At 45.3% G+C, this 26,534-nt stretch overlaps 1 protein-coding gene across 2 annotated transcripts in view; it reads right to left on the bottom strand.

Moving 5' to 3' along the window:
* The window catches only part of DPYSL3 (dihydropyrimidinase like 3), a 71,303-nt gene that overhangs the window by 39,215 nt on the left and 5,554 nt on the right, over positions 1 to 26,534 (bottom strand). Inside the window, exon 1 of one of the 2 annotated variants that reach the window (XM_074960534.1) lies at positions 2,886 to 3,041. The exons of the other annotated variant lie outside the window; for it this stretch is intronic. Within the exon in view, the coding sequence (XP_074816635.1) occupies positions 2,886 to 2,924 (39 nt within the window). The 5' untranslated portion in view covers positions 2,925 to 3,041. Of the gene's footprint in view, positions 1 to 2,885; positions 3,042 to 26,534 lie in introns of those variants that run through there. 2 annotated transcript variants of the gene reach the window in all.

Here is a 26,534-nt window from a genome sequence, read left to right on the forward strand (position 1 = left end):
TCAAGAGAGGGCAAAAAAGCAGAGTCCTGGAGAGCAAAAATACTGCAGTAATTACAAAGCTTTAAAAGTGGCCAAGAGGGTTACTAGGAAAAGAAAGTCAAATGGTGCACTCACAATTGACCATAGCCTTTAAAGCTTCAGTAGTTTGATGTCAGGATTTAGTGGAGGGAAAAATGTAGCACCGTGAGATTTATTAATAATGAGTGAGACCCTGCTCTCAGTAGCAAAAATTCCTATTGAATTCAGGAGGAGCAGGCCCACCATTTGTAAAGTACTTTGAGATCCTCATATAAAAGGTTGCAGAAAAGAGCAAAGGGTTGTTTTAAAATAAAGACAAATTCCCTTTGTGCCACGTTTTTTTAATGTCATTCAGACAGGATTTTGTTTGCATTTGGATGTTGAAGAAAATATTTTAGCTCTCAAATGGATTTCTCCTCTTTCATCTTACAGCCAGAATCACTCCCAGGAGGAAAGCAGAGTTATACACAATTCAGGAGGAAAACAAAACATCAACTAGGTAGCCAGCTGTGGAGCCCAGGATCACCTTCACAGGAAGAACATCCACACAGCCTCTCATTTTCCTGTAGTCCAGAAACAAATGAACCCACAACAGAGATAGAGGCTGTGTCCCAAAAAGGAAGTAGCAGGACAGATCAGAACATGAAAAATCCCATAGAAAGCCCGGCATCTGGAAGTGTTGACAGGACTCCCGTGCAGCAGGCTTCCTGTGGCTTCTGAGAAAACATGTCGTCCAAGCCTCTTTCTCTTTCCTGAGAAGTGGCATGATGAAGGCACTCTGAGAGTAGGTGTGGTCACCCTGTGCTACTGCACAGCGCTTCAGACAGTGAAAGTGCTGCACCTGATGCAGCAGATAAAGGAGCAGTATAGCGAGTAATTTAGCTGATACTGTTTTACATTTAGATAACACCTTGTAGTCTATGGATGAAGAAAAGCTACTGTGACTGTAAAACACACTCTGTTGTTTAAACCTTACCTGTCTAATATACAGAACCCTTAACTGCATTGATCTTTAAAACCATTTGAAGACAATAAGAATTGGATTACGTACAAAGACATTTACACACACACACCGAAAGTGTTTTAATACATTAAATAATCTAAATTATTCTGTAACACTCAGGAATCATAGCAGTATAGACTACGAGTATCAAACAGACACCATCTCTATATTAAGTCTCCATATCATTATCTCCTGCAGCCCTAGACAGGTTTCATAATAGACGGCATTTAAAATTATAGAAAGGCTTAATGTGATGAGAGTCTGTCCCTGTGTTTAGAACTGTACCCTTCAGTGAAACTGCTTTGGAGACTATAACACCTTAGTGAAATTGTTGGGTTTCTCCCAGTGAAATTTACAAGCTTGCTCCTTTGAGAGGCTCAAAGGTACTAAAATGTGCTTGCTCACACACCATAGATGTCATTAAAATTTATATACAGTCACAAAAATAGATAAAGAAGATGTTCTAAATCCAAGGATCTCTCAGGTAGGCTAATAAAACAAAAGGCTCTGATCAATAAAATATTCTGAATCAGTGTAATTTATGAACAAATAAAAAGGTAGTTTAGAGAATTAATTATCATTTAAACAAGTATATTTAAAGGCCAGGCATCTGCAAAGACTTTTTTTCATCTGCTTATGCTTCCTTTGTCTGCCTTACAAAGATGGAGTAACCTCCCATTTCCCCAATACACCCCCCATACCACAAAGGTTTAATTAAATTCACTGGAGACAAAGCACAGCTGCACTCCTTGCATGCATTTAAACCAGCAACAATAAACCCCAGCCAAGGCCTACTAGAGACCAAGAGAGTACCCTTACCACAATGCATTTCATTGCATAGACAATAAATCAGGGTAGGATATTTAACCACTGGAAAGGCACTTGCAGGGCACAGCAAGAGGGATGCAGCTCCTGGGTCTGATGATTACATTTCATTGCATTTTTCCTCCAACCCTGCCCATCTGACACCTACCCCATCTCCCCCAACACAAAAGATTTGTAGTGCATCTGTTTAGTTGCAAAGGAGGGGGGAAATTGCTGCTTTTATTCTTGATCAGTTTGGCGATGTTCCTTATTTTTAAATCATGACTTTCGCTTCTGCAGATGAATCAGTTCCTATTTTCACCTCATTTGCACCAGCAAAGCACATGACGCACCCATATATGCAGTAATGAAAAGAAACTGCAAAAGAGCAAGAGAGAAAATCCTGTCTCTGCTCAAGATAAGGAGTGACATAATCACAAAATAGCGATCAAGTTGTTTCCTCACTTAAAAATCCAGCCCGATCTCTGAAGTGAAAGGTCAATTCCCCCCCCTTCTTTTCCCCTCGTCCAAAAAGACAGCGGCTGTCCAAAGAGGAAGGAAAACACTGCAAAAGCCTCTTGCTGTTATGCAGTGGGTGGGTGAGGAGGGGGACATACACATGTTCCATTAAACTGAACGTCAGTTAATCCACCGCACACAGATGCACAACCAGGCACAAACACACAATCCCTTTTGCTAATCACAGGGGAGTCGACTGCAACACAGTTTGCAAAGCGACCATCGGTTTATGCCATGCCTGACAACTGCATTCAGTCCAACCAACGGGAGGTGGTGGGCACCGCGCACCACAAATGGGTTTCACTCCAAGGAAAATCGCTTGCCCCCGAAAAGAAATTGCAGGATTTTTAATTCTCTCCCCAACCCTTTGCAAGCTGCAAGATTTATTGCCCCCAGGAAAACCCAACAAGTAAAGATCACATTTTACACTGGGTTCTTTCGAGCAATACGGGGACAGGGAGGAAGACAGTGGAGGGCTGATACAAAACATACAAGAGGAGGAATAAGGGAGGCGTAGGGTGGAGAGGGGTAAGGCACTCACTGTTATCCTGGGGATGTTCTTCTTGCCTTGGTAGGACATGGTGATGATCTGCTGCAGGGACAGAGCCGGCTCCTACCCGAGCCCCTTTTGCAAGCTGGCGTCTGTCTAGACTGGTGCTTTACCCAAGATCAGGTGGAACAAATGATGCTTCGTGCCCCCCCTTCCCCTCTCTCCCCCCTTTTCTTTCTCCTTCTGTCTTTCCCCCCTCCCTCCTGTTTTACACAATAGTCAATCCTCACACACACCCCTTTTCCCCCGTGCCAGCTGGGACCCTGTGAGAGACGAATGGCTGATCAGGCGGCTCCTCCCTCCCTGAGTCTCTCCCTCTATTGATTTTTTCCCTCTCTCTGCTTGTTTCACTTGCCTCACCCACTTTGCGCGGCTGCTGCGGTGGGGCGCGGCGGCCGCCAGGGGGAGCAGCGAGAGGCATGAGCCCTGAGCTGCAAAGGAGGGCGGGGGCAGCAGGCTGGATCACACACAATCCCCAGGGACGTAGCTGCAGAGGGCGCGCAGGCGCCGGAAGAAAGAGAACTAGCCCTCTGATCCCTAACAGCAACGCATGGAGAATTAAAGACAGACCAGAGAGCAGCAGTAGCGGCTGGATTCTCATCTGTTATGCTCACCCCTCCCTTTGCAGGGGAAGATGCATCTTTCCCTCTCACCTAGACCTAGCAAAATCCCTCGTGTTCCATTAGCAGACGGCTGGCTGCACCCTCTCTGCTGGTCCTTGACTCTCCATGCACAGGATTTGAATCCGTTTGCAATGCTAAAATAAAGTATGTGGGGGGAGGGGGTCATATGTCCTTGATATTAATGCAGCAGGGATTGTTTTGCTCCAATTTGTTAAGAATCCTGTACATCTATACACTGTGTGGGGATAGCTTTCTCTCTCCCTCCCCAGTATCTCTGTCCCTTGCGCATTTAATCCTGTTCTTTAGGCGCCTTCCCAAATATATATTTATTAACTGAACATTAGGGCATGTCTACACGGAATATGAAAGCGAGCCTCGCAGCCTAGTTCTGTGATCTCACCCTATGGGGCTCGCGTGCTAGCTGGCTACAAATAGCTGTGTAGACATTGCAGCTCCGGATCTCCAGCCTGAGCAGCAAATTCTACACATCTATTTTTAGTGCAAGCCCCCTTAGCACAAATCTGTGGAGCAATGCTCACTCCCAGCTGTAGTGTAGACACACCCTAAGGGCCTGGTCCGAAGCCCACTGAAGTCAATGGAAAGGCTCCCATTTACAGTAGAACCTGAGAGTTATGAACACCTCGGGAATGGAGGTTTTTCGTAACTGAAATGTTCGTAATTCTGAACAAAACGTTATGGTTGTTTTTCAGAAGTTTACAACTGAACATTACCTTAATATAGCTTTGAAACTTTACTATGCAGAAGAAAAATGCTCCTTTCCCCTTTTTTAAAGTAGTTTACATTTAACACAGTACTGTACTGTATTTCCTTTTTTTTTTTTTAGTCTCGGCTGCTGCTTGATTGTGTACTTCTGGTTCCAAATGAGGTGTGTGCTTGACTGGTCAGTTCATACCTCTAGTGTTAAAAACTCTGAGGGTTCTACTGTACTTCAATAGGCTTTGGAACAGGCCTGAAATTTTTCCCCTCTGCTGACAGTCCCTAGCTCTGTGCTCTGAGGGCTGCCCAAGGCAGGGCATTTCCTGTGGAGGGTTCCACCTGTAGAATTTAGGTTCCACCTGTACAGCTTATCATGCCCTAGCCCAGTGGTTCTCAAACTGGGTCCTGACCCCCTTTGAGGTCGCCAGGGCTGGCTTAGACTTGCTGGGGCCTGAGGCTGAAACCCAAGCCCCACTGCCAATGGCTGAAGCCAAAGCTCTAGGGCTTAAGCCCTGGGTGGCAGTACTCAGGTTGCAGGCCCCCTACCTGGGCCTGAAGCCCTTGAGCTTCAGCTTTTGCCCCCCTGCCCAGAGTGGTGGGGCTCGGGCTTTGGCCCCCGACCCACCCAGGGCAGTGGGGCTTGGGTGGGCTCAGGCTTTGGTCCCCCCTTCTGGGGTCATGTAGTAATTTTTGTTGTCAGAAGGGGGTCATGGTGCAATGAAGTTTGAGAACCCCTGCCCTAGCCAGTCACTGGGATACTTGTTGTGATTGGTTGGATCAGCACAGGGAAAGGCTGTGGGGCTGTTTGTGTTGGCTACTGCAGACAGTTCCATATTGGCAAGCTCTCTGTGGGGTGAACTCTACTGACTGCAATGGCAAAGGCTTCGAGGATCAGACCTTTAAAAACTTTGTTGCACTTCATTTTTCCCTCACGTGCCCAGCCACCATGGGGATGGTAGGGTTACCACCTTTAAAATGCAAAAAAAAAAAAAAAAAAAGGGCACCCACCCCCAGCACAAGACAAGCCCACTGCAACCCCAACCACAAGGCAACTACCCGTTCTCTTCAAAAGCCACTTGTAGTACCTAGAAAGATAACACATAGAGATAAGATTGATAACATCGCAGGTCTCCTCACTCTCATGTGACTCAAACCCTCTCTCACACACACCCATGGTGCGCTTGAGTGTTGGTGGGCAAACAGTATTGTTTTTCAACAGTTTTGATCTGTTATTGCTTAAAGTGTGGAAGTGGGAACACTGCAGCGTCTTTAGCTGGACACAGAAACTTTAACATTAGATATCCCAGTGTCTTCTGATAACAATGCAAATCTTTAGACCTACGTAAAAAACCTGGCATATTAAATTATTTTTCTGGCAAATCCATTAAAAAACCAGCCATGCTCGTCAAATACCAGCCAGGTGGTAACCCTAGGGGATGGGCAAGTAAAAACAAATAAAGATTCTATATGCAGATTCTAAGAAAACAGAGACAGTGAACAACTTGCCTAACCCTATTTACATGATGAGGCATTACTCAAAAGAGAATTTCTCTTTGTGAGAGTTAGGACTAATCATGCGCAGAAGTATTCAAGGGGTCAGGGTCCTGTATAAATACAGAGACCACATAAATGCAGCTAATCCTGAGATAGAAGAATGGCAATGGACCCACATATTGTAGGGTATAAAGAGAATTTCCAACCAAGCACACTAAAGGCAAACCAGGCTTCCTCCAAAAGATCTACATACACCATGACCAATGAGTACAAAGAGATCAACCAGCCCTCCAGGGTTTAAACTCAGTGTTCTAAGGAGTTTAGGCATTTCAAAACCCACTGCTAAGAGCATCTCCTCCTAGGTATACTGTAAACATACATGCACAGGACAGGTATTGTCAACTGTAAACATTCAAAAGTCATGAGTCAGACCCCTACAAATCATGAGATTGGCTTAAAAATCCCAAGATTTTAAAAAATAATAAATGTGGGTTCTTTTTACTTAAATTCTGTTTTTAGAGCTGTTAGGGTGTGCTTGGGTCACATTTGCAAAATTTTCTGTGCAGCGACAAGAACTACAAATTTACTTTGTCTAAAAAAACTCCAAAAGATGAGATTCTCATAAATTCACCCATCTCTTTATGTAAAACCCCAAATATCACAAGAACTGGCAGAACCAAAAGCATTTGCACTTTCTCAGCTGGCTGCAGGATCTTGGTTTATTCATTATTAATTATTATTTAATATTTGTATTATGATAGTGGCTAGGAGCCCCATAGTGCTAGGCACTGTACAAACACAGAACAAAAAGGCAGTCTTGCGCCAAAGAAGATGGCTGGTTTAACTCTGTGCACTGGAAAATTATTCAGTTTGTGCATTCAACTACTAGGGTAAATGTCTGAGATAAGCTATCCTGGGCCCATGATCCTAACGAAAGCTAGCCAGAATTTTTCTCTGTCAGGCCAAATGCACAATTCTTGCCTTTGCTAGTGCTCTGGATGTGCAGGACAATTTCCTGTAGTTCATGTCACCTGATGACATGAGGAGGTGTCTAAAGAGAGAGAGAGAGAGAGAGAGAGAGGTGTCATCTGGGTGTTTCATCCATTAGCTTCCACACAGCTAAAAGTGGGGAAAGCCCAGTGCAAATTTCAGGCTCAAAGCTCAGAGAATAGAACATGCATTGCATATATAAGCATCAACCTCCACCCCACCCTCTCTCATCTTTTGTTTTGTTTTCAAAGCTGGAACCACTATAAAATAGCTGAGCGTATCCAAAAAGCGTTCTAGGTATTGGCATACAAATGATCAGAGAGATCCTTGTAACGGACCCCCTGATCTAACCCGTTAGGCCCCACTGAGGCCTAACCCGTATCTGCAGCCTCCTTTATCATGTTAAAATCCTGCCTGGGGGGGCAAAGTAGAGAAAATATAGCTATGAACTGCTTGGTGTGTATGAATACCATTGGAGGGAATCAGGTGTTTAACTGTGTACCACAAACCCGCTAGTGCTAACTCATTCTCTTCTTGCTCGAGTCTCAGATACCTGGGTTTTTAACCAGACCGATTAGCCTCCTAGCCCCACTCTCACTGCAATCTGTGTTGGCGTCAAGGAGCTAGGGTCTAACCCAAATATTTTAATCATATTTTGTTCTTCTATGGGGCCCTTTGTCTGATGCTCGCAGAATGTTTTACTACACACATTAATTAATGACAAGTCAAAACATCCTTCAATGACTTAGAGTAAAGGTCAACAGATGACAAAACTATTACAAGATCTGCAGTCCAAGAAAGTTGCAGTTAATCAGTCAATAAAGAAGCATTCAAAAATGTAAACAATTGCTTAGATGGAAACTGATGATCTGAACACTGTCGACAGTTAAAACAAAAACAAAAATAGCATGGCGTACCCTGTGTCTCCTTGCCAAATACTGTGGTTGTACAAGCAAGTTTTCATATTTTCAATATTTTTTCTCTCCCTGTTACTATGTGACACCCACACAAACAATAAGCACAAAGTGCTGTAATACGGTGCACAGAGTAAACAATATGAAAAGAATGAAGAGTTTTTTCCCTGTCATCTCTTTCAGTTACTGTCATCTTTGCTGTTACTTGTACAATTTAATAAATATTCAGGCAGAAGTGTAATTTTAAGTCAACTGTGTCCCTCTAAAGGGATTTCAATAAATACTAGGAGATCTTTATAGTTCAAAATTTCTTTTTAAAAATCTAATTCACATTAGACACTCAGAGGACAACCTTTGCTATTGTTAATAGCATGACAATGCCCAAAGGGCTCATTCAGTACACAGCAAAAGACAGCCTCTGTCCCAAAGAGTTGAAAATCTAAACAAACCCCAACTCTGACCGAGCATTCTTTATGCTCAGAAGCGAGTCACGACTCATTCCAGTGACTGCAGGTATTAGATAGCTAGGTACACTGAGTAGGGATGGGAATTTTTTGATTAAACTTTTTTTGGTTGGAAAATACCAATTCACTGAAACGGATTTTTTTTTCTTTGCTGAAACATATTGGTTTTAATTAAACTTTCCTCTGGTCCAGCATGCAATTTCTGGGCAGCAGGGACAGGGGAGAGAAACCCCCCACCTCCACCCCAGATTAGCCAATAGCCTGGTGAAGGCTCTCACCTGGGATGCAGGAGACCCAAGAGCAGGGACCTGAACCTGGATCTCCGACATCCTAGGGCAGTGTTTCCCAAACTTGGGACGCTGCTTGTTCAGGGAAAGCCCCTGGCGGGCCGGGCCGGTTTGTTTACCTGCCGCGTCTGCAGGTTTGGCCGATCACGGCTCCCACTGGCCGCAGTTCGCCAATGTTCCCCTGAACAAGCAGTGTCCCAAGTTTGGGAAACACTGTCCTTGGCGAATGCCCTGGGGGTGTCTATCTCTTTCTCTCGTGTTTTTTCACAAAAAATATTGTAAAGCTTTCCGTGTTATTTCAGATCAGAATGAAAACGCATTGCAAAACCTCTAAATGTTTTGTGAAATGGAATTTCTGTTTTCTTGCCAGCCCTGTTAGAAGCAAGGACACAGGTGGTCTTGCCTAATGGTCAGAGCAGGTGTCAGGTCTAGTGGTCAGAGCCAATGTCCAGGTCAGAGAATGGAAGCAGGGGACAGAGCCAGAGTCAGCTAGGGTTGAGCCAGAGTCAGGAACAGGAACTGAAGCTGAGGATCAGAGTCCGGTTCAGGTTCAAATGCCAGAGCCAAGGATTGAGCCAGAGTCAGAAATTTTCAGAGTCAGGATTGGTAGCTGATGGTTCAGAAGCAAAGTGAAAGGGCAGGAACCAGAGAGAGGCGAGGATCAGGCATGAGCAGGAACCAGACAGGAGTTAGGAATGAAGAGCACATCAGGAGCACAACAGGAATCAGGAACTCAGTGGAATCAGAATTGCAGGAAGCAGGCAAGAGCAGGGTCCAATGGGGCCACAGTAGAAAGTCTGCACAGTTGCTGAGAGAGCCCACCCAGCTCACTTCCTGGCTTAAGGAGTGGGTGTTACAGGTCTTGGGTGCTCCAAGAGAACTTCCTGTGGGGCCAGAGCTTCCAGGTTTAGTGACTTGAGATGCTGCTTTGCCCACATCTTGGTGGTGACAAGGGAGCATCAGAGATCCAGGACCTCCACAGTCAGGGGCTATAGACCCGCACCCTTGAATCGTTACAAACGTTAAGGCACAGGGAACTTAAGCGGTCATAGAGCAAGTCAGTGGGACAGCCACAAACAGAACCCAGAAGTCAGACCTAACTCTCAGCCAACTGCTCTAAACACAGGAGCATACTCCCCATCATTCCTTTTTTGCTGTATGCATATTCTTTAAAATCATTTCCCCCGCTCTGCCAGGAGACATGCTCCCATTGGCAGAGCCCCCTCAATGCCATGCAGTCCTTGGAAGGAGAGCACAGCAAGGGTAAATGCTGCTTCAAGAAGCATGTGTTCCCGATTGGATCTCTGCTGAGATATTCATGGGGTCACTAGAGGTGGTCCCTGGGGAACCACTGGTGCCCTGCTCCCAGCACCTCCAGGAGCCCCAATATCCATAAAGCTCCCACAGAAGAGCTTCTGCGGGGTCCCTTGGAGAAGAGGGTTGATGCCAAAGAACTGTGAGGCCCCTTCTTTTGCAGCCTCCAACAGGAATCCACAGGGTCAGGAATTTCTGTGGAACTGCTTGTGGAAGCAGAGGGGACAAGCCAGCCCTAAATGATTAGCACTTCCCACCAATGTTTTTGATCATTTTGGGCCCACTGAAGTCAGCAGCTAACGTCAGATCTCTCTGCTGCCATTTTGAAATTTAGGGCCTGATCCAGACTAAGTGTGTTAGAGGGTGAGTGAGGCTATTGTGTCCCACCTTCATAACACAACTGCCTAATGATCAGGCTGGCTTCCACACCATCTCCATAGTAAGGCCATCTCCCAGAGGCAACATAGAGTATGCACAGGCATCACAACCTTTACAAATCAGACTCCAGAGCAAATACGAATGGGGAGGAACTTGAGATGCAGCCATTCATGCTCGATGCACGTGAACTCCGACAAAAGAAGGAAGGGGGGACAGGAAGGGGGAGAAATGACCCATGTTTTCCTCGGTGGACAGGCTCTGCACAGTTCTCTCCTGACTGGAATACACTTGTATTTGCTTTGACAGTGAAAACAAGGAGAAAGAGCAACCAATGTAATACTTTGAGCAAACTCTCCTCGTATGTTGGACTTACTGTTTTAAAGGAAATATCACCCATTTAAAAGCACTAGGGCTTTACCACTGCTAAACTCCAACTCGGTTAATATATTTTTCAGGCCAGGAGATACATGTAGATTTTGCCTGACTGCCCAATTCATTGCTCTGCAATAACTACTCCTGAGGGCATTCTGCGCCAAAAAAATTAAAATTCTGCCCAAAAAAATTAAAATTATGTGCACACTATTTAAAAATTCTGCAAATTTTATTTATCAAATAAATGTGGAGCCTCCAGCATGGCATTGGGGGACACTGGCCACTAGCTGCATAGAGGTGAGAGATCACTGTGCAGCCTCCCCCCTCCCAGGACACAGACTCAGCGGTGAGGCTGCACCCAACCCTGGCACAGTGCAAGGACCAGGCCTGCCCCTCCATGCCAGGTGCACCAGGTGTGGGCAGGCAGGCTCAGCAAGGCAGGATCCAAGTGTGGAGGGGCTTAGTGTGGGTGGATCCAGGTGTGGGTTGAGAGGGTTCTGTGTGGGGCAATCTGGGTGTGGGAGACTCAGTGGGGGATTTGGGTGTGGAGGGGATCTGGATGCACAGGGGTTTGTTTGGGGGGTTGGGTGCAATGGTAATGGGACTCTGCAGGGGGCTCCAGATGAAGGTGGTTGGGGCTCAGCAGGAGGGGGGGCATCTGGGTGTGGGGGGGATAGAGTTCAGCAGGGGGTTCTGGGTGTGGGGGACTCAGTGGGGCATCCAGATGCTGGGGGAGTGGGGCTCAGAGGGTTGGGGACCGAGGTGCAACTGGCTGGGGCTCAGTGGGGTGGGGATCTGGGTGCGAGTGGCTCATCAGGGTGGTCCAGGTGCAGCGGGAGTGGGGTTCATGAGGCGGGGTTCTGAGTATGGGTGGGTGAGGCTCGGTGGGAAGGTCTGGGTATGAGGGGGTCTGGATGCACAGGGGTTGGATCCCTCCCCCTGCAGCTGAGGAGTGATGGGTGCAGGAAGCAGGGGCGGGGAGTTTGCAGAACTTCCTGCAGCTGGGGGAGAAATCTGGGGGTGGGTCTGACCCAGCCCCAGATACCATGCAGGGGAAGAGGAAGTCCTGTCCTCCGCAGCCCAAACTAGCAGCTGAGCCCAGAGCAGGGTAGGAGCCACCAGCCAGGTCTTCCCCAGTCCTGCCTCCTGCCCCATAGAGATTTACCTCTCTGCCGGCTGCCCTGGGCACCCAAAACATACTGCTGGGGAGGGCTGCATGACCGCTCTTGTGGTTTCCCTTTGCTTCCCCGTCAGAAAGTCATTTTTCTGCAGGAAAGCAAAGAAATCTGCGGGAGGGAGCAGGGAGGGGGATATAAATTCTGTGTATGTGCAGTGGCACAGAATTCCCCCAGGAGTAAATAACAGACTTGATAATTGCTAAAAGCAAGGGCTTATCCACAGCTGATTTGGGGTAACTGTCAGGGAGGACAGAGGGACATGGGAGTGAACAGACCCATCAAGAGAAATTTGGGGCTCTGGTACATCATGTTTGCTGGGGCCCCACCCCTGTCCAATTCACTTTATTTATGCAGATGCTACAGATGTTTTGGGGGAGGCCCCTGATGGTGGGGCCCCAGTACAACTGTCACCCTTTCCCCCCCTCTTGTCAGCTCTGAGTGTGAATATCTTTTCCCTGCACCAGAGACAAATGAGGGTGAAACTGAACGTGACAAATGGAACAAGCTTGTGTGTGAATGAGCTAACGCTGCTTAAAGGCTTAATTCACGTAGGGCTCCATCCTACAAGGTGCCAAGTACCCTTGTCTCCTATTGACTTCCCCGGCAGTTGGGAAATGCTCATCATCTCTCTCAGGATTGGTTTCAGAGTACAGCCGTGTTAGTCTGTATTCGTAAAAAGAAAAAAGAAAAGGAGTACTTGTGGCACCTTAGAGACTAACCAGTTTATTTGAGCATGAGCTTTCGTGAGCTACAGCTCACTTCATCGGATGCATAGCATATCGTGGAAACTGCAGAAGACATTATATACACACAGAGACCATGAAACAAAACTTCCTCCCACCCCACTGTCCTGCTGCTAACAGCTTATCTAAAGTGATCATCAAGGAAGGCCATTTCCAGCACAAATCCAGGTTTTCTCACCCTTCCCCCCCCCCCCCCCCCCACAGACACACATACAAACTCACTCTCCTGCTGTCACCTCAAGGGCTCTTGCAGGCAGTGGTAGCTGGCACCTGCCAGTGCAGCAACTTACACAAGTCCGCATTAGGGCTGCGGAAAGCCATTCTCACTGTTCAGTGATACTGTTAATTTCAGTAGCGTCTGGATGAGAAATTTCACCCCTGCTGGCTTTGGAGAATAATCATCATCTCTCTCTCCAGCCCCTCCCTTTAAAAACAAGTTTGCAACAAGGAGAGTGCAGTAGATCTGCACATATGCCTTGATTTTATTAGTGACTATGTATATTAATGATTCCTGCCTTTCCCCCTCCCCCTCAAGCTCCCTGGCTTCCTTTCCCTCCCTCCTCCCCCAATTCTTTTTTCTATATGCTGTTTGCCTGGCAAGCCTCAGAGAAGGCAATCCAGTTTAAAGATTAAAACCTAGCCGAGGACATCCATCAAAATTCCCAGGGGAGCAGCTTATGGCGAGACACTGCAGATGCTCAGAGGAAGCAGAATTCCCCCTCCTCTCCCAGAGCAGGTGGCCAGCTCATCAGACATGACACAGCTTCTAATCACAGCAGGAGGCTGACATTAACCTGCAGTTGTGGGGACCTGCACTAAACCCCTGTTGGAAAGGGCTTGGCTGTGCAGGTGGAGCACAAGCACAACCCAAGACTGGTACAAGAGAACAACTATCACTAATGCATCCTACTAATTAGTACTATTCATTATTTCTGTAGTGCCACAGCATTCAAATCCCAGCCTCCCTGCAGCAGTTTGGCCCTGTGGGGTGAATTCCATTGAAGAACACTGAGTTCCTCCTGCAAAGACACCCTTCCTGCAGGAGGGTGTTGAGGAGGGATTGGAGAGGTGGCATGGCATACAGGAGTTTGAATTTGATGCAGAAGTGGCTCCAGAGCCAGCACAGGGATTCAGGGAAGGGCAGGAAACTGGAGGACGCAGTCAGCACGTCAGGCAAAAAATGGAAAAAACTAAGATCGTATATTGACATTTCCTTTAGTTTGAGGGGACCTGCTGTTCCCTCCCCTTCCTGAGAGTCCTCTAGGATCACTCAGTTCTCACACCCTTAATAGCCACCCCACTCCATGTCAAAGCACCACCAGCATTCAGCTGGAGATGTTGATGCATCTGCCGGCGGGTGTCACTAGAGAGCAGAGTGAGAGAACTCCTATCGCCCATTCCCCCAGAGGTTGAGCATGCTGAGAGTGCTGCCAACCCTTGTCCCCCCCTGCCATGGGATTTGATCTCAGGACCCTTCACACAGTGGTGCTGTTAGACAGCCCAGGCTCACTCTTACTAAAGGCTTATTTCTGGAATATTCCTATCAGCAGTGACTGGACCTGAATCAGAAAGGAGCTGAACTCACAGTTCCCACTAATAGCTGTGGGATCACAGGCCCTCAGGATCAGGCCCTACATTTTAGATAGCTGGGCTTGAGCATGCACACTATCCCTATCCCTTTAAAATTAGACTACCCAGGATGACTCTTGTCCAATCAAAATATAAAGTTGCTATCATATGATCCCTCAATGAAACCACTGCGCTCGTGAATGAGTAAAGACATCACCACAATTCTCCCTCCCCATGCCCCTTGTTCTATTTTAGTCAATAACTAGCAGTTTCCCCAGGCTCAGTCCCCAGGTCCCACCAGAAACCCCAACTGTCTCTCAGTTCCCCTCTCCTCTGTAGTACCCTTCATAGTAAAGAGGAGACAGGACTCACTTATACCTAGGCTTGGAAGGATTAGATTTTTATCAGTAAATGTTGGTAAACATCAATGATGTCACCAGACTCACACACTGACTGTCACCATGATAGTTGAAATTTACAAATAGGCAAAGTAAGAAACATGCTCTTTGATAACTTATTAGAGTCTAAGTCCCATGACTTAGACTTATGAATTAGGTTTGTTATGAATGGACTAGCAAATGAATAGTAAAAACAGGCATGATTTTTTGATTTAAGGGGATTTATTTTGTATATTTTGTATATTTTGACAGGCGATGTTGACAATTTGTGTTTTAATGTTTTATAAAGCTTTAAGTTTTTGAATTGCAACATCTACTGTCATTAAAAAATTCTCAACCTCCCAATGTTATGCAAATGTGAAAATTTAAATAAATAAAAACCAAAAAAAATTCTTAAATAAACATTGTATCTGCCAATTATCAAAAAATAAAAAAATGAATTCTGCCAAACTGACTTATACTGGACACAACAAGGATTTTCCCCATAATACTAGAAAACAAGGAGCTTTAGCTAAACTGAAAGATAATTTCTTTAAAACAGATCAAAAGAAACACTTAAAAAAAGATGCAACACATTGTTAACACATGGAACTCACTGCTCCAGGATAATATACAATCATAGCAAATAGCTTACAAAAGACCCAAAGTAAGGAATAAGAACAGAATCAGAAATGACACTAAAATACAGATTACAAAATAAAAAATTGCTTCTGGGAAAATAAATCACCACCTATCACAAAGCAGGGCACAAGCCCATATCCTTTTCCTTGCACGTCTCCTTTGAATGCAACAAGTTGTATGTAACAACTTGGGCAGTAAATATGTCCTGAGCCAACGTTTTCATAATGCCTCATTAATTTTGGGTGCTCGACCCAAGATATTCAAGGACCTGATTTTCAAAGGTGCTGAACAGCCGTAGCTACCATCTATTTCAGCTGGAGCTGTAGGTGCTCCAGGCTGCTGTAAATTAGGTCCTTAGGGGGCAGATTTTTGGTCCACGGGTCTCCATCAACAGGATCAGGTACCTAACTGCTACTTGTGCATTTGCAAATCTTCCCATAGGTGCTTCGCAGTGGGCACCCCAAATTAGTGAGGCACTTGTGAACATTTGGTTGTAAAGTCTTCTAGCCAAAGGACTGCTTTGATTCACAAAAACACCATCTAAAAACTAGAGTTCCTTGCATGTTAAATCATCAGTAGACCAAAATTCTGTCACACGACTAGGAAATTCAATGCCAAATTCAGTTCATCCATTGCTTCCTTAGTGCTTATGTTCAGAGCCAGGCTTTTCACTAGCTCAGCGCTCTGAGGAAGATTACGGTTTACATAGATTTCTCATTCTCGTCCACTAAAAGTTCTCCATTCTGTTTTGGATCATTTCTGAAGGGTTGTTGCACTGCTCGGACTCCCCATGCCTCACACACGCAGCATGCTAGGAGTCAGGCCCCAAAAACCATAAGACTGGTGTAAAAACCTTTGGGATTCTTCTTTGCCTTCCGGTTTCTGAGCCTTTAGGAAACACTCATGTCCCATTTTCAAGCTTTTCTCTAAAAACCCAAGGACTAGAGAATTACTCTTTAAGCTGAAATTCTCAGGTAATCATGTGACTCCATTAGCTGGGGCTTTCTGAAAAGTACCTAAGAGCATGAAAGATGGCAACACTGGCCTATATGCTAAGCCCAATCCATTAACATGACCTCCAAACACTTCCCCTGTATTGGCATGTCCTGCTTTTAGTTCTTTCTGGGCCTGTTCATACCCCTTTCACCCCCATCCCCTTCCAAGCTTTCCATGTATGTCACTAGCACTGAGTTTGTTTGTCTCGTTTCTAACAAAAATCACTCCGAGCACTCTCTGTGTTCTCTGCGTCAACTCAACGCTGCTGATGGCTTCTTCCTGTTTGGTGCAGACTCTGACTACGTGCACCTGGCCAGAGGCTCTCCAATTTGGGATAGCTCTCCGGGGACGTCCCTGAGGTCAGCACTGATTCTTCACTTGCTTGCCGTGTCATTATATTTTTGGCCAGTAATGCTACCTGTCTTCCTTCTCGAGTTAGAGGAAGCTATTACGATTTCTACTGCAGAGTACAACAGCCCCCGGTCCTGATAATCCTGTTTTATCTGAGCCATCAGCAGCAGATGTGGAGGGACCAGTTGTTTCAATGGCTGCTTGCTTCCTCCAACCATTCAGGGGGTTGGGAGAGGAGACAGATGCCAGAGGTGGCTGGGATGGCAGTAGTGATAATAAGAGCTGTGGGAAGGTTACATGGGAACAGAAGCTAGGGCAGCAGGAGCTGGGCTGGTGATACAGAGGATCAGGAGTTGAGTGTGGGGGACAAGGATCTTGGGGGGATGGGAAGGAGAAAGATTCCACAGATGCAAGACATGGGCTGTAGTAGGGGAGCAGGAGCACAGCTGAAAGTGAAGGAGTTGGGTTGATGGATGTAGCAGGGCTGGTACAATGGGACCGCAGAAGGTGGGTGTGGGAGGACCAGGACAGTACATGTCCTAAGGGACTTGTGTGTGTGTGTGTGTGTGTGTGTGCGCGCGCGCACAAGCAAGTGTGCTTGTGGACTCTAGAGATTTACAGACTGGCATTATAGTCGGGGGCCGGGAGAGGGATGTATGTCAGGGATGGTGCTGGAAGGAGGTATTTCAGTGATTGATTCTGCCCAGCAAGTGGCACCCCCTAGGTATTTCTTGCACTGAGAAGATTGGTAAGCGCAGCTCTGCTAATCCAGAGTATGAAAAAGCCTTTCTCAGCTGGGATGGCAGTTCCTAGTATTGTCAACTTTTGTGATTTCATCAGGGCCTCACCATATTTTTTCTTAAAGCCCCAGCTCTTGGAGTCATGCGACTGCATGAGGCCCTCCTCAGCATTCATTTAAGAAAGTAACAAACAAGTACATTTCTAGTGTTCACGATTATGAATAAAAACTGGAAAACATGAACCTTAAAAGTTCAGAAACCAGAAGGCAAATAAAAAGAACCTGATATTTATTATTTTTTAAAATCTCATTATTTTTATTCCAATCTCATGATTTTAGGGCCTGACACATGCTCTTTGAATGCTTGGAATTGGCAGTACTGGGTTCCCAATGTTCCAGGGCATAAGCCAACCACCACATTCCCCCACTATGATATCTTTCAGCACATCCAGGTGCATTCTGGAGCTTTTACACCTCTCTCTGCAGCCTTTAGCCATGGCCAAAATTAGAGGCACAATATCAACCTAGATGGACAGGTCGCAAAATACCTTAATGTTCTGGTAAGGCAAGTGGTTCAATAAGGGGCCTGTCAGACCTCAGCTCGCTTCTGACTGGTGTCCTGCCAGCTGCTGTGACTAAACAGACTAAACATGGGACTTCAGTCGGCTAATATGGGTGCTTCTGGATTTCCACTATGATAGCTCAACTCCCTCACAGAGCTAAAGGGTGACGCCAAACTGATAAGGCATCTGTCAATTCCCCCTTAATTACATGCACAATGGAGAATGTAAAGAGAGGCTGAGTTTTCTGCTCAGCGTCATGTCTTTTCCCCCTTCAGCTGAATGGAAACACATGTTATTGGATGCAAATCTATCTGTGTAAAAGAATCATGGCTATTTCCCAACTGAAGGATAGGAAAGTCACTGCTGGACACTGACTCACAGCAGCAAGCCAGCCTGGCCTTAAGAGCCAAGCGCTCCAGTTATATTTTCCAGCCTCTCAGTCCCGTCTCCAGGAAGGGAGCCTGGATGTTTGGTTTTTGTTTCTTCCTCCCATTTCCTCCATCCATCCACAGCAACTGCTCCTTAGCTGAGGAAGTTTAACAGGCTCCATCTCCCATCTCTTAAGCAGGGGTAACAGCGGAGGAACTCTGTCCAGATTCCACAATAGGCCGTCACCCTTAGCAAAGCACACTCAGGAGATGCAGGCTGAGAAGTCAGACGGTCAGTGTGTTTCTGAGGCTGCAGAACGGGAACATGGCACTCTGTTAAGAACTAAGCCTTCCTTGTCAGATAGATTCATGCCTTAGACTTTTCACTTCTGGAAACTTAGCTGCAAAACCTTGGCTAGGCCATAAGTGAAATGAGTTTGCCAGGTCTTACACCATTCCTATTGTGTGTTTGTCTGCATCACAAAACCCTTTTGTGCTTTGATACAATTCGTAATGATCAGATATTTCTGCTCAAGCAGAACCCAGGGTGGAACAGCAGAGGTGTGCATTAGCAGAGCAGTTGGGTTGTCAGGCCTGAGTGGCGATGACAAAGTTCTTTTGTGGGCCCTGGATAAGAATAGGAGCAATGCTGCTGGTCAGGATTGAGATGCATTGGCAGAACTATACGTGGGAAGCTTGCAGTGCACCTCCTTGCAGCATTTCTGGCTCTAACCAGCATTTTTAGCTTGCCACAAAAACACCAAACCCACCCATAAAATTAAAAAAGGAATCAGTCAGTGGTACTCGGCATCACCCTTTACAAAGCAGATGAAGCACAGTTTAATTTAAAAAAGAAATCTTTTTGCGGATACAGATTAACACAGCTGCTACTCTGAAACCAGTTTAATTTCAGATTCTCTCAGCTGATACTGTCCATTAGTGCATTGACTGCTCAGATATGCAGCCATTTGCCATGCTGACAGGCACATGATAAGACCCTAAAGGGAAATTTGCCAGTCTCCTTCAATATTTCACACCAGTAAGGTCTCCCTTTAGCCCTGTGATATGTGCACTGGGGTCTCTTGTCACTGGTTGGGGAATCTCTTCTCTTATAAACCAACTGCAATGGAGGGCAGACAGGAAAACATTTTAACTTAGGCTTGAATAGAGACTGGGAGTGGTTGAGTCATTATAAAAAGTAACCTATTTCCCCTTGTTTATTCCTCCCTCCCCCCCCCCCCCCCGCCCCAGACGTTCTTGTTAAACTCTGGATTTGTGCTGGAAATGGAACCTTGATTATCATACACATTGTAAGGAGAGTGATCACTTTAGATAAGCTATTACCAGCAGGAGAGTGGGGGGGGGGGGGGGCGGGAGAAGAGAAAACCTTTTGTAGTGTTAAACACCCATTTTTTCATGGTCTGTATGTATAAAAACATCCTCACTTTTTTTTTTCATGGTCTGTGGGTATAAAAACATCCTCACTGTATTTTCCACTTTATGCATCCGATGAAGTGAGCTGTCGCTCACGAAAGCTTATGCTCAAATAAATTGGTTAGTCTCTAAGGTGCCAAAAGTACTCCTTTTCTTTTTGCGAATACAGACTAACACGGCTGTTACTCTGAAACCATTTTATCTTCAGACATTCAAAATACATAGTGACACCCCCCGCCCCCCCAGGCATGATTTGATGGAAACACCAATGGGAAAGCTTTTACAGTGTGGTCATGGTGGGTGAGGTGGGTGCATCTGAGGATAAAGTACAAAGCTCTTAGGAGTGCAGAAAAAAAGTATTTGAAAAGCAACGGCAACTGCAGAAAGGATGATACTATAAATAGGGAATTCTGTTACCATGATGATGTAAAGGCCAAGAGATGACACACAGAACTGCGAGAACTTGGAGACCTTGGAGAAAAATCACCTTTTGTTTCCTTCAAATGTGACCAGACTTTGAGGAGAGTCCCTCGTAGCTTCTGTTTGTTGTGGGATTAAATCCATAGTGTGTGCTGAATACCCTCACTGAAATGGTACAATTGGATTATAGCTACCTATTTTTTATTGTTTTTATGTTTTGTAGTCTCTCTGAAATTAGACGTGGGCAAGACCAATTGGGTCACTAGCCCATTCTCCAGCTAGAGAAGGATTGTTCCCTTCACTGTATTCTCAAGTGCTTTGTCTAGTCTGTCCCAGGCAATCAGGTTTGCTCCTCTTTCTTTAGGAGATGATTCCACAGCTCAACTTCTTTTTTAAGATATTAACCCTCATATTCAGGGCTTGATTCTTCAATCACTTATACATTGAAACTCCACTGACTTTAGTGGGGTTGTTCCTGATTTATAACAGGGTACAGAAGGAGAAAAACAGGCTCCCAGCTCAGACCACATTTTCATGTACTCTGTTTCACTCTGCTACTCTGTTATATCTTCTTGTATCTGCCACGCCTAAACAAATCTTTTCCATCATGCTGACAATTATTCCTTTTTATGGGTCAATTAGCTCCACTCCACCTAATGAGCTGAATTCATGCCTGTTATCACGCCTCTGAAACGTATGGAGTGACATCAGGGATAAATTTGTCCCATTAAATTCTTTTAATCTTTCCTCAGATCAATATCTCTAACCCTTTAATCACATTTGCTGCTCTTCTTGGAATTCTCTGCAATTTGTCAAGATCTCTCTGGTACTGAGGCACTCCCAACTGAATGCATTTTGTAGGTTTAGTCCCAAAAGTGCCATACCAAAAGGAAAACCATATCCCCACTTTGGCTTGAAGCCCAAAATCTCACTGGACTTTTTGCACACCATATCACTATGGAAGGTTGTAAGCAGTTTGCTCTCCACCATCATCCATAGGATTTTCTTGGCATTAGTGTCTTCTACATACACAACATCTGTATTTTGGATTATTTTCCCCTGTTGTCCTTGCATTTTTCCAAGTTGAATCTCATTTTGCTGTTTCTTGCCCATATTTCTTACCTCTCTATGTCCCTCTGTATCATTACCCTCCTTCCTTGGTGTTCATAACACATCCCAGTTTACTGTCATCTGCAAATGTAATTAATGTACTATTTATCTCTCTTCCAGCTCATTAATAACAGTTTAAAACAAAACTGCCTCTAGCACTGATGCCTGCAGTTTTCCCCTGGACACCTCCCCTAGCTCATTACATCGTCATGTTGTTATTCTTTTCAGCCAGTTCTCACTGAGCCACGTATCCAAGCCAATGTCACCATGCTAGTATTCAAGCCAATATGATCCAACTTTTCCAGTAAGATTTCCTGAGGCACTGCACACACCTCTCCTGACCTTCGCTTGAGGTAAATCAAACCACACTAAAATTATGTGAAAGACAATGGACAATGGAAATTTAGGACGGCAGTGGGGTTGGAGCAAAGGGCCAGGAGTTTCTCCCAGGAGCTAGGACACCCAATTCAAGTCTAGGCAATGCTAGGGTCGTTCCCTTTTAATGTTTTGGGTTTGTCCCAGTCAAAGGAAAATGTCATGGCAGCATTGTACAGTGGGTAATGCACCGAACTAGAAATCAGGAGATTGGGTTTCATTCTGACTCTGCCACTTACTTCCTGTGATCTTGGGGAATTTGCTTAGCCAGCCATGCCTCGGTTTAGCCTTCTGTAAAATGGGCAATAATGGCACCTTTGTACAGTGTTCTGAGATCTAGAAATTATAGGTGCTAACATGTTTTCTCACTCCATACCCCTTTTGCATTCTCCTCTTCCCCTAAATTAAACCCCTTCCAACTCTGTTGTATTTCTGAACGGGGTATGTGAGTAGAAACCCCAACATCGCCAATCAGATCTGATGTGATTGCACAGGGGGATAGCAACTGCGACAAGAACGCTCTGTGGGTTCCCAAGAGGTTTGGGTATATTCAAGATGATTCCCTTGGTGGTGTGGGACTGAAACCAAACAGTAAAGGGGAAACTCCACTAATGGGAAAAACATAGCAGCCAAACCCCAAGGCCAGTTCTCCAGGAAACCAAACCCCCACCCCAGATAATCAACTTGGTGGTGTCTCTGTGTGCAACACTGACCTCTACTGGAGGCAGACTGGAGCTGACTTTACAGTTAATGGAGGGCTGGTTCCCTCCCTTCTGTCTTGCTCTTCTTACTCTCCTCTCAGCTCACCTAAGCTGCATGTGATCCTCCAATCAATGCCCCAATCTGTGAATCCTCAGTGCAGGGCCAGGAACCGCTCAGTTCTGCTTCTACAAGGCTGGGTCTGCCCCTGTGACACATCTAATCTGTGCCCTGCCTGCAGTACATGTATCAGTGCAAAGAGGAGAGTGGAATAGTGTTGATCAGAGGCCCTGCAGTTGTGGGAGCTGCGTTGCCTCAATGCAGGCAGCTGTACAGGAACATGGACATTTTGGGGCAGGGAGCATACTCTTACTGTCCCAGAAAACAGGCCAGAACACCACTCCAGACATTGCCTTGCAGGAAGAGACAGACTGAGTGGAGCTGGCATGGGACAGGTAGGAAGGCAGCCATTATAGGACTGGCTCTGCAAGAGGAGAGAAGTGTTGTTAGTCAGTGGGGCAAGGAAGATCCTGAGCAACTAACTAGGGCTGCTCTGTATCTTGTCACAAGGCCTGGCTCTTGACAGATGCTTGCCTGCCAGCAAGACCAAGTGTGCAGAGGGAACTTAAGCCCGCCCCAAGCCCTGATCAGCACTGCCAGACTGTATCAGCTACCCACAAACAGGGGAGTTCCATCTACTAGCTGCATCAGGAGAGCTGCTTAGAAAGCTCAGTAGGTATCCCCCTCTGGGCCGTAAGTGCTATCCCTGATTCTCCATGCAGTTTGACAATCCTGGTGTCTGTCTGAATGGTATTGCACATGCTGCCCAATCTCACCTGGGCACTTGCAGTAACTTCAACTGCAAGCAGTAAGCCCAGCACGAGAGAGGCCAGGGATGGTCCTAAGGAACTGCCCCTTGTGCATGGGAAAGGTTCCATCGTGGGATTTGCACTGCAGCTTCCTAACACATCCCATCTTCCTCTAGTAAAGCAAAATGACAGCGGGCGCAGAGAGCTGGTACATCAGAACCCATCCAGCTCTCTCCTGCTGACAGCTCTCCTCCCACTTGCCTCTTGCTGTTTCTAATGCTCCCTGGTGTTGTGTGATAGATCATTGGACCCTGGGAGGGTCCGATTAATGGGCTCAGTGAGAAACTGTGAGATGTGCGGGATTTCTCCAATTTCTAATTAAAAGCATCCGGGATTGGGAGTCCCAAATGCAGCTGTGGAGGGAGTCAGTCTTAGGAAGGGACTCTTCTGTGCATTCCTCAGCCATCTGGGCACAATGAAACTGAAATATTGGAGTGGTTTTGCTTAGAGATTGACTGGTTGCCTCAGTGGATGTTTAGCAAAAACGAAGGCCAACGTTGGATGCATCTGCCTTTCTGAAAGATGATCTCATCCCCATCCCACAGACAAGGAATCTTGAACTGGGTGGTAGCTGGTTCCTGAAACAGCTTTGCAGATTTCTGTAAGGTTTCTTCGCTCTCCCAGACTGTAGGTCAACAAGCACCATTTGCCCATCCTAAACCATTTGCTTCATGTTTAACCTAATGTACACAAGGGACACATCTAGCAACTGGAAATCTATCCATTGGCAGACCATCCCTTTGCACCCATGCCTTTCCTGCCCTCTGTAAAGTGATCACCTCCCTGGGTGTTGAATTTTTTGGGCACGTTTTGGCTTTCATGGAACTTTTTACTGTTCCACAGAATATTTCCCTTGCTGCCTTCTCGTACTTAATTAAAACCATTGTTTTTCTGGGGAAATTTAATTGAAAGAACATGTATTTCTACCTCTTCTTTGGAAGAAATAAAGAGCCTTCATACTTGTGCTGTTCTAGTACAACTAGGGGAATATAATAAAATCACAGCAGGACCCAAAATAAAGCCTTATATTCAGACACTGATGTACATATAGCCAAAACATTGTGATGCTTGAAATCCAGCTCCATAGTTTGCACTTGATTCTAATCTCTAAGTCAACAATTGCAGACACTCTTTCTTTGTAACTGCAGGGCAAGGACATAGTCAGTTGCAGGTTTTTTATAGCTGGTGAAATTAGTACAAACAGCAAGAAATTTGTTTATCAAGGAAGATACAAGTATGGGAGATGGCAGAATGTATAAATGGGTTTGGATTTCAAATACCCACAAAGTTCTGGGGTATTCAGAGTATTCTGGGTTTTAGTTCAAAGCCTATCTTTAACAAGCATTTGCAAATACTTTGACTTTGTTCAGTTATTGTTCAGTAACAAAATGTATGTGCAACACTGTCCTCTACTGGATGCAATCAGAATTGCTCAACTATGTGTCATAACCCTACACTGTTAACAATGACTCACCTCTAGCTCAAGTGGGTAGGGCCTGCAATTTTGGAGCAGGAGAATTTTAGTTTCTCTGTACTGCTGCTGTGAAGTTCTGAATCATGAATCACCAAGTTCCTAGATGTACATGGATTTGATCTTTCAGCTCTAAGGACTGCACTTCAAGGTACTTTACAGACTGTGTAATGTACACCAATATATTGAGGGCTGATGGGCTCTTTCGGAGATGCAGCTGTCTCTGCAGTGTCAACACAACACAATGGTTTAGATCAGGAACTGAATGATGATTTATCCATTTCAGACAACAAGTGAGAATTTAGGTGGGAAGAGTGCATTAATCTGAGTTGGACTTTAGCCCAGACATCAGACACCAAGACTAATTCCTAGTGGAAAGAGCACTGGACTAGGACTCAAGAGACCTCAGGACTTTTACTTATATAGGTGCCTATTACCCCCCGTTCCCCGTCCTGATTTTTCACACTTGCTATCTGGTCACTCTAGAGCTAGGTGTCCATTATTATTATCATTGAAATGTACCACGAGATCTTGAATAACCACAAATGATTAGGAGTCAGTCCTGGTTTATCATCTCACCCAATACCCAGCATCTTGGCAGCAGCACAGCACCCCCTAACACCATACTGGGGTATTGATTCAGTACTGACTCAGAGGAAACAGCAGACCTATTTCAGACCTATTGATTCACTGAAGCCACTTCCTGATGTAGCTGGGTTTCTGATAACTTTCATCCAACTACTGATTCAGATTATACCTGCTCCAAGGCCAAGAGAGGAACAATCACAGGTTGGTGTGTAAACTGTTGGCAGAACATAGAGAACTTTCTTCAAGCAGCAGCCACACATATAATGTGTGCACACATTGGTGCTCTTTATAATAACCTACAAAAATGTTGTTACAACTGGACTTGTTGTTTTAAAATAAATGTCACCTCATTTACTATTCCTATTCTTTTAACTCCCCGCTGGAGCTGGTGTTATTGGAAAAGGCCATTTCTTTCTCTGTCCTCAGACTCTCTCTATGGGATTATTCTCCCCAAAGTTGCTATGTGATATGTATAAGATGGAGATGAGAGCTGTTCACAGGACAAAGAAAAGATCTGAGTGGTAGAAAAAGTGAGAATATGTGAGGGACTGTCTACAAGAAACCGTCCAAGCGAGTTATAGTTTAGGTGCCGGGCTCCCACATTGTACTACATCTCCTACGATGCACAACAGCCTCCTCCCACTTGGGTGAGTAGAGGTGGTCACATCATGGGAGTTCCTGGCCCTGGTGTATCTTGGGTGAAGTAGTTCGAGTAGGGAGCTGAGTCCATAAAGAAGAATGGCGACATGAGGAAGCTGAACTACAACTCTCATGAGGTGTCACAGCAGCATATCGAAATCAAAATATTTCAGTTTTCTGCTGAACTATTTTAGTTTTGGGACATCTCGATTTTTTGATGAGAAAAGAAAATTTGTCTATGCAAAGCAGACACTTTTTGAGAAAAACTTTGTTTAGTTAAAATCCAAGTTTCCACCAATACATTTTAGATGAAAACTTTCCTATCAGCCCTAGTATTTATACCATGCTCATCATTATGGTATCCAAATGCCCAGTGAGTGATATTTACCAGCCTTCGTATTCATCCTGGACACAGGACTGTTGCAAAGAACTTGCACCCTGGCATGTATAGCTCGGGCACTGACTTCTGATAACTATGCTTCAGGTTTTAGCTCTCTTTAGAATGTGATTGCAGGATTCTCTGAGGCAAACACAGGCTGTATGCAGCAAAATCAGAAAATTAACTTTTGTTTTACAATCAAAATCTATGATTTAACAAGACAGATTTTACTGTCACACCTGTGTCACATAGGCAACCTTTTCTATGGCCTTCCTGCAGGAGAAAGGGCCTGATTCTGCTCCCATTGTCTTCAGGCTGAGAAGACCCTAACTGGTTTCTCTGAAGCACTACCAATTTTTCAGAATACTGTAGAATAGGTAAAGCTGGGCCAACCCAATCCCCCGCTGTAAAATGAGGAAAATAATACTCCCTACTATATGGGGTGTTGCCAGGGTTTACTTACTTACTTACTTACTTACTTAATTAAATAATTAATGGTATTAAAGTGCTTTGAGACCCCCAATAAAAGGCCCTATATTAGTAGAGATGTGCAAATAACAGATTTTCCAATTCACTG

The sequence above is a fragment of the Natator depressus genome, chromosome 8 (genome assembly GCF_965152275.1).
Source record: "Natator depressus isolate rNatDep1 chromosome 8, rNatDep2.hap1, whole genome shotgun sequence".
NCBI lineage: Eukaryota > Metazoa > Chordata > Testudines > Cheloniidae > Natator > Natator depressus.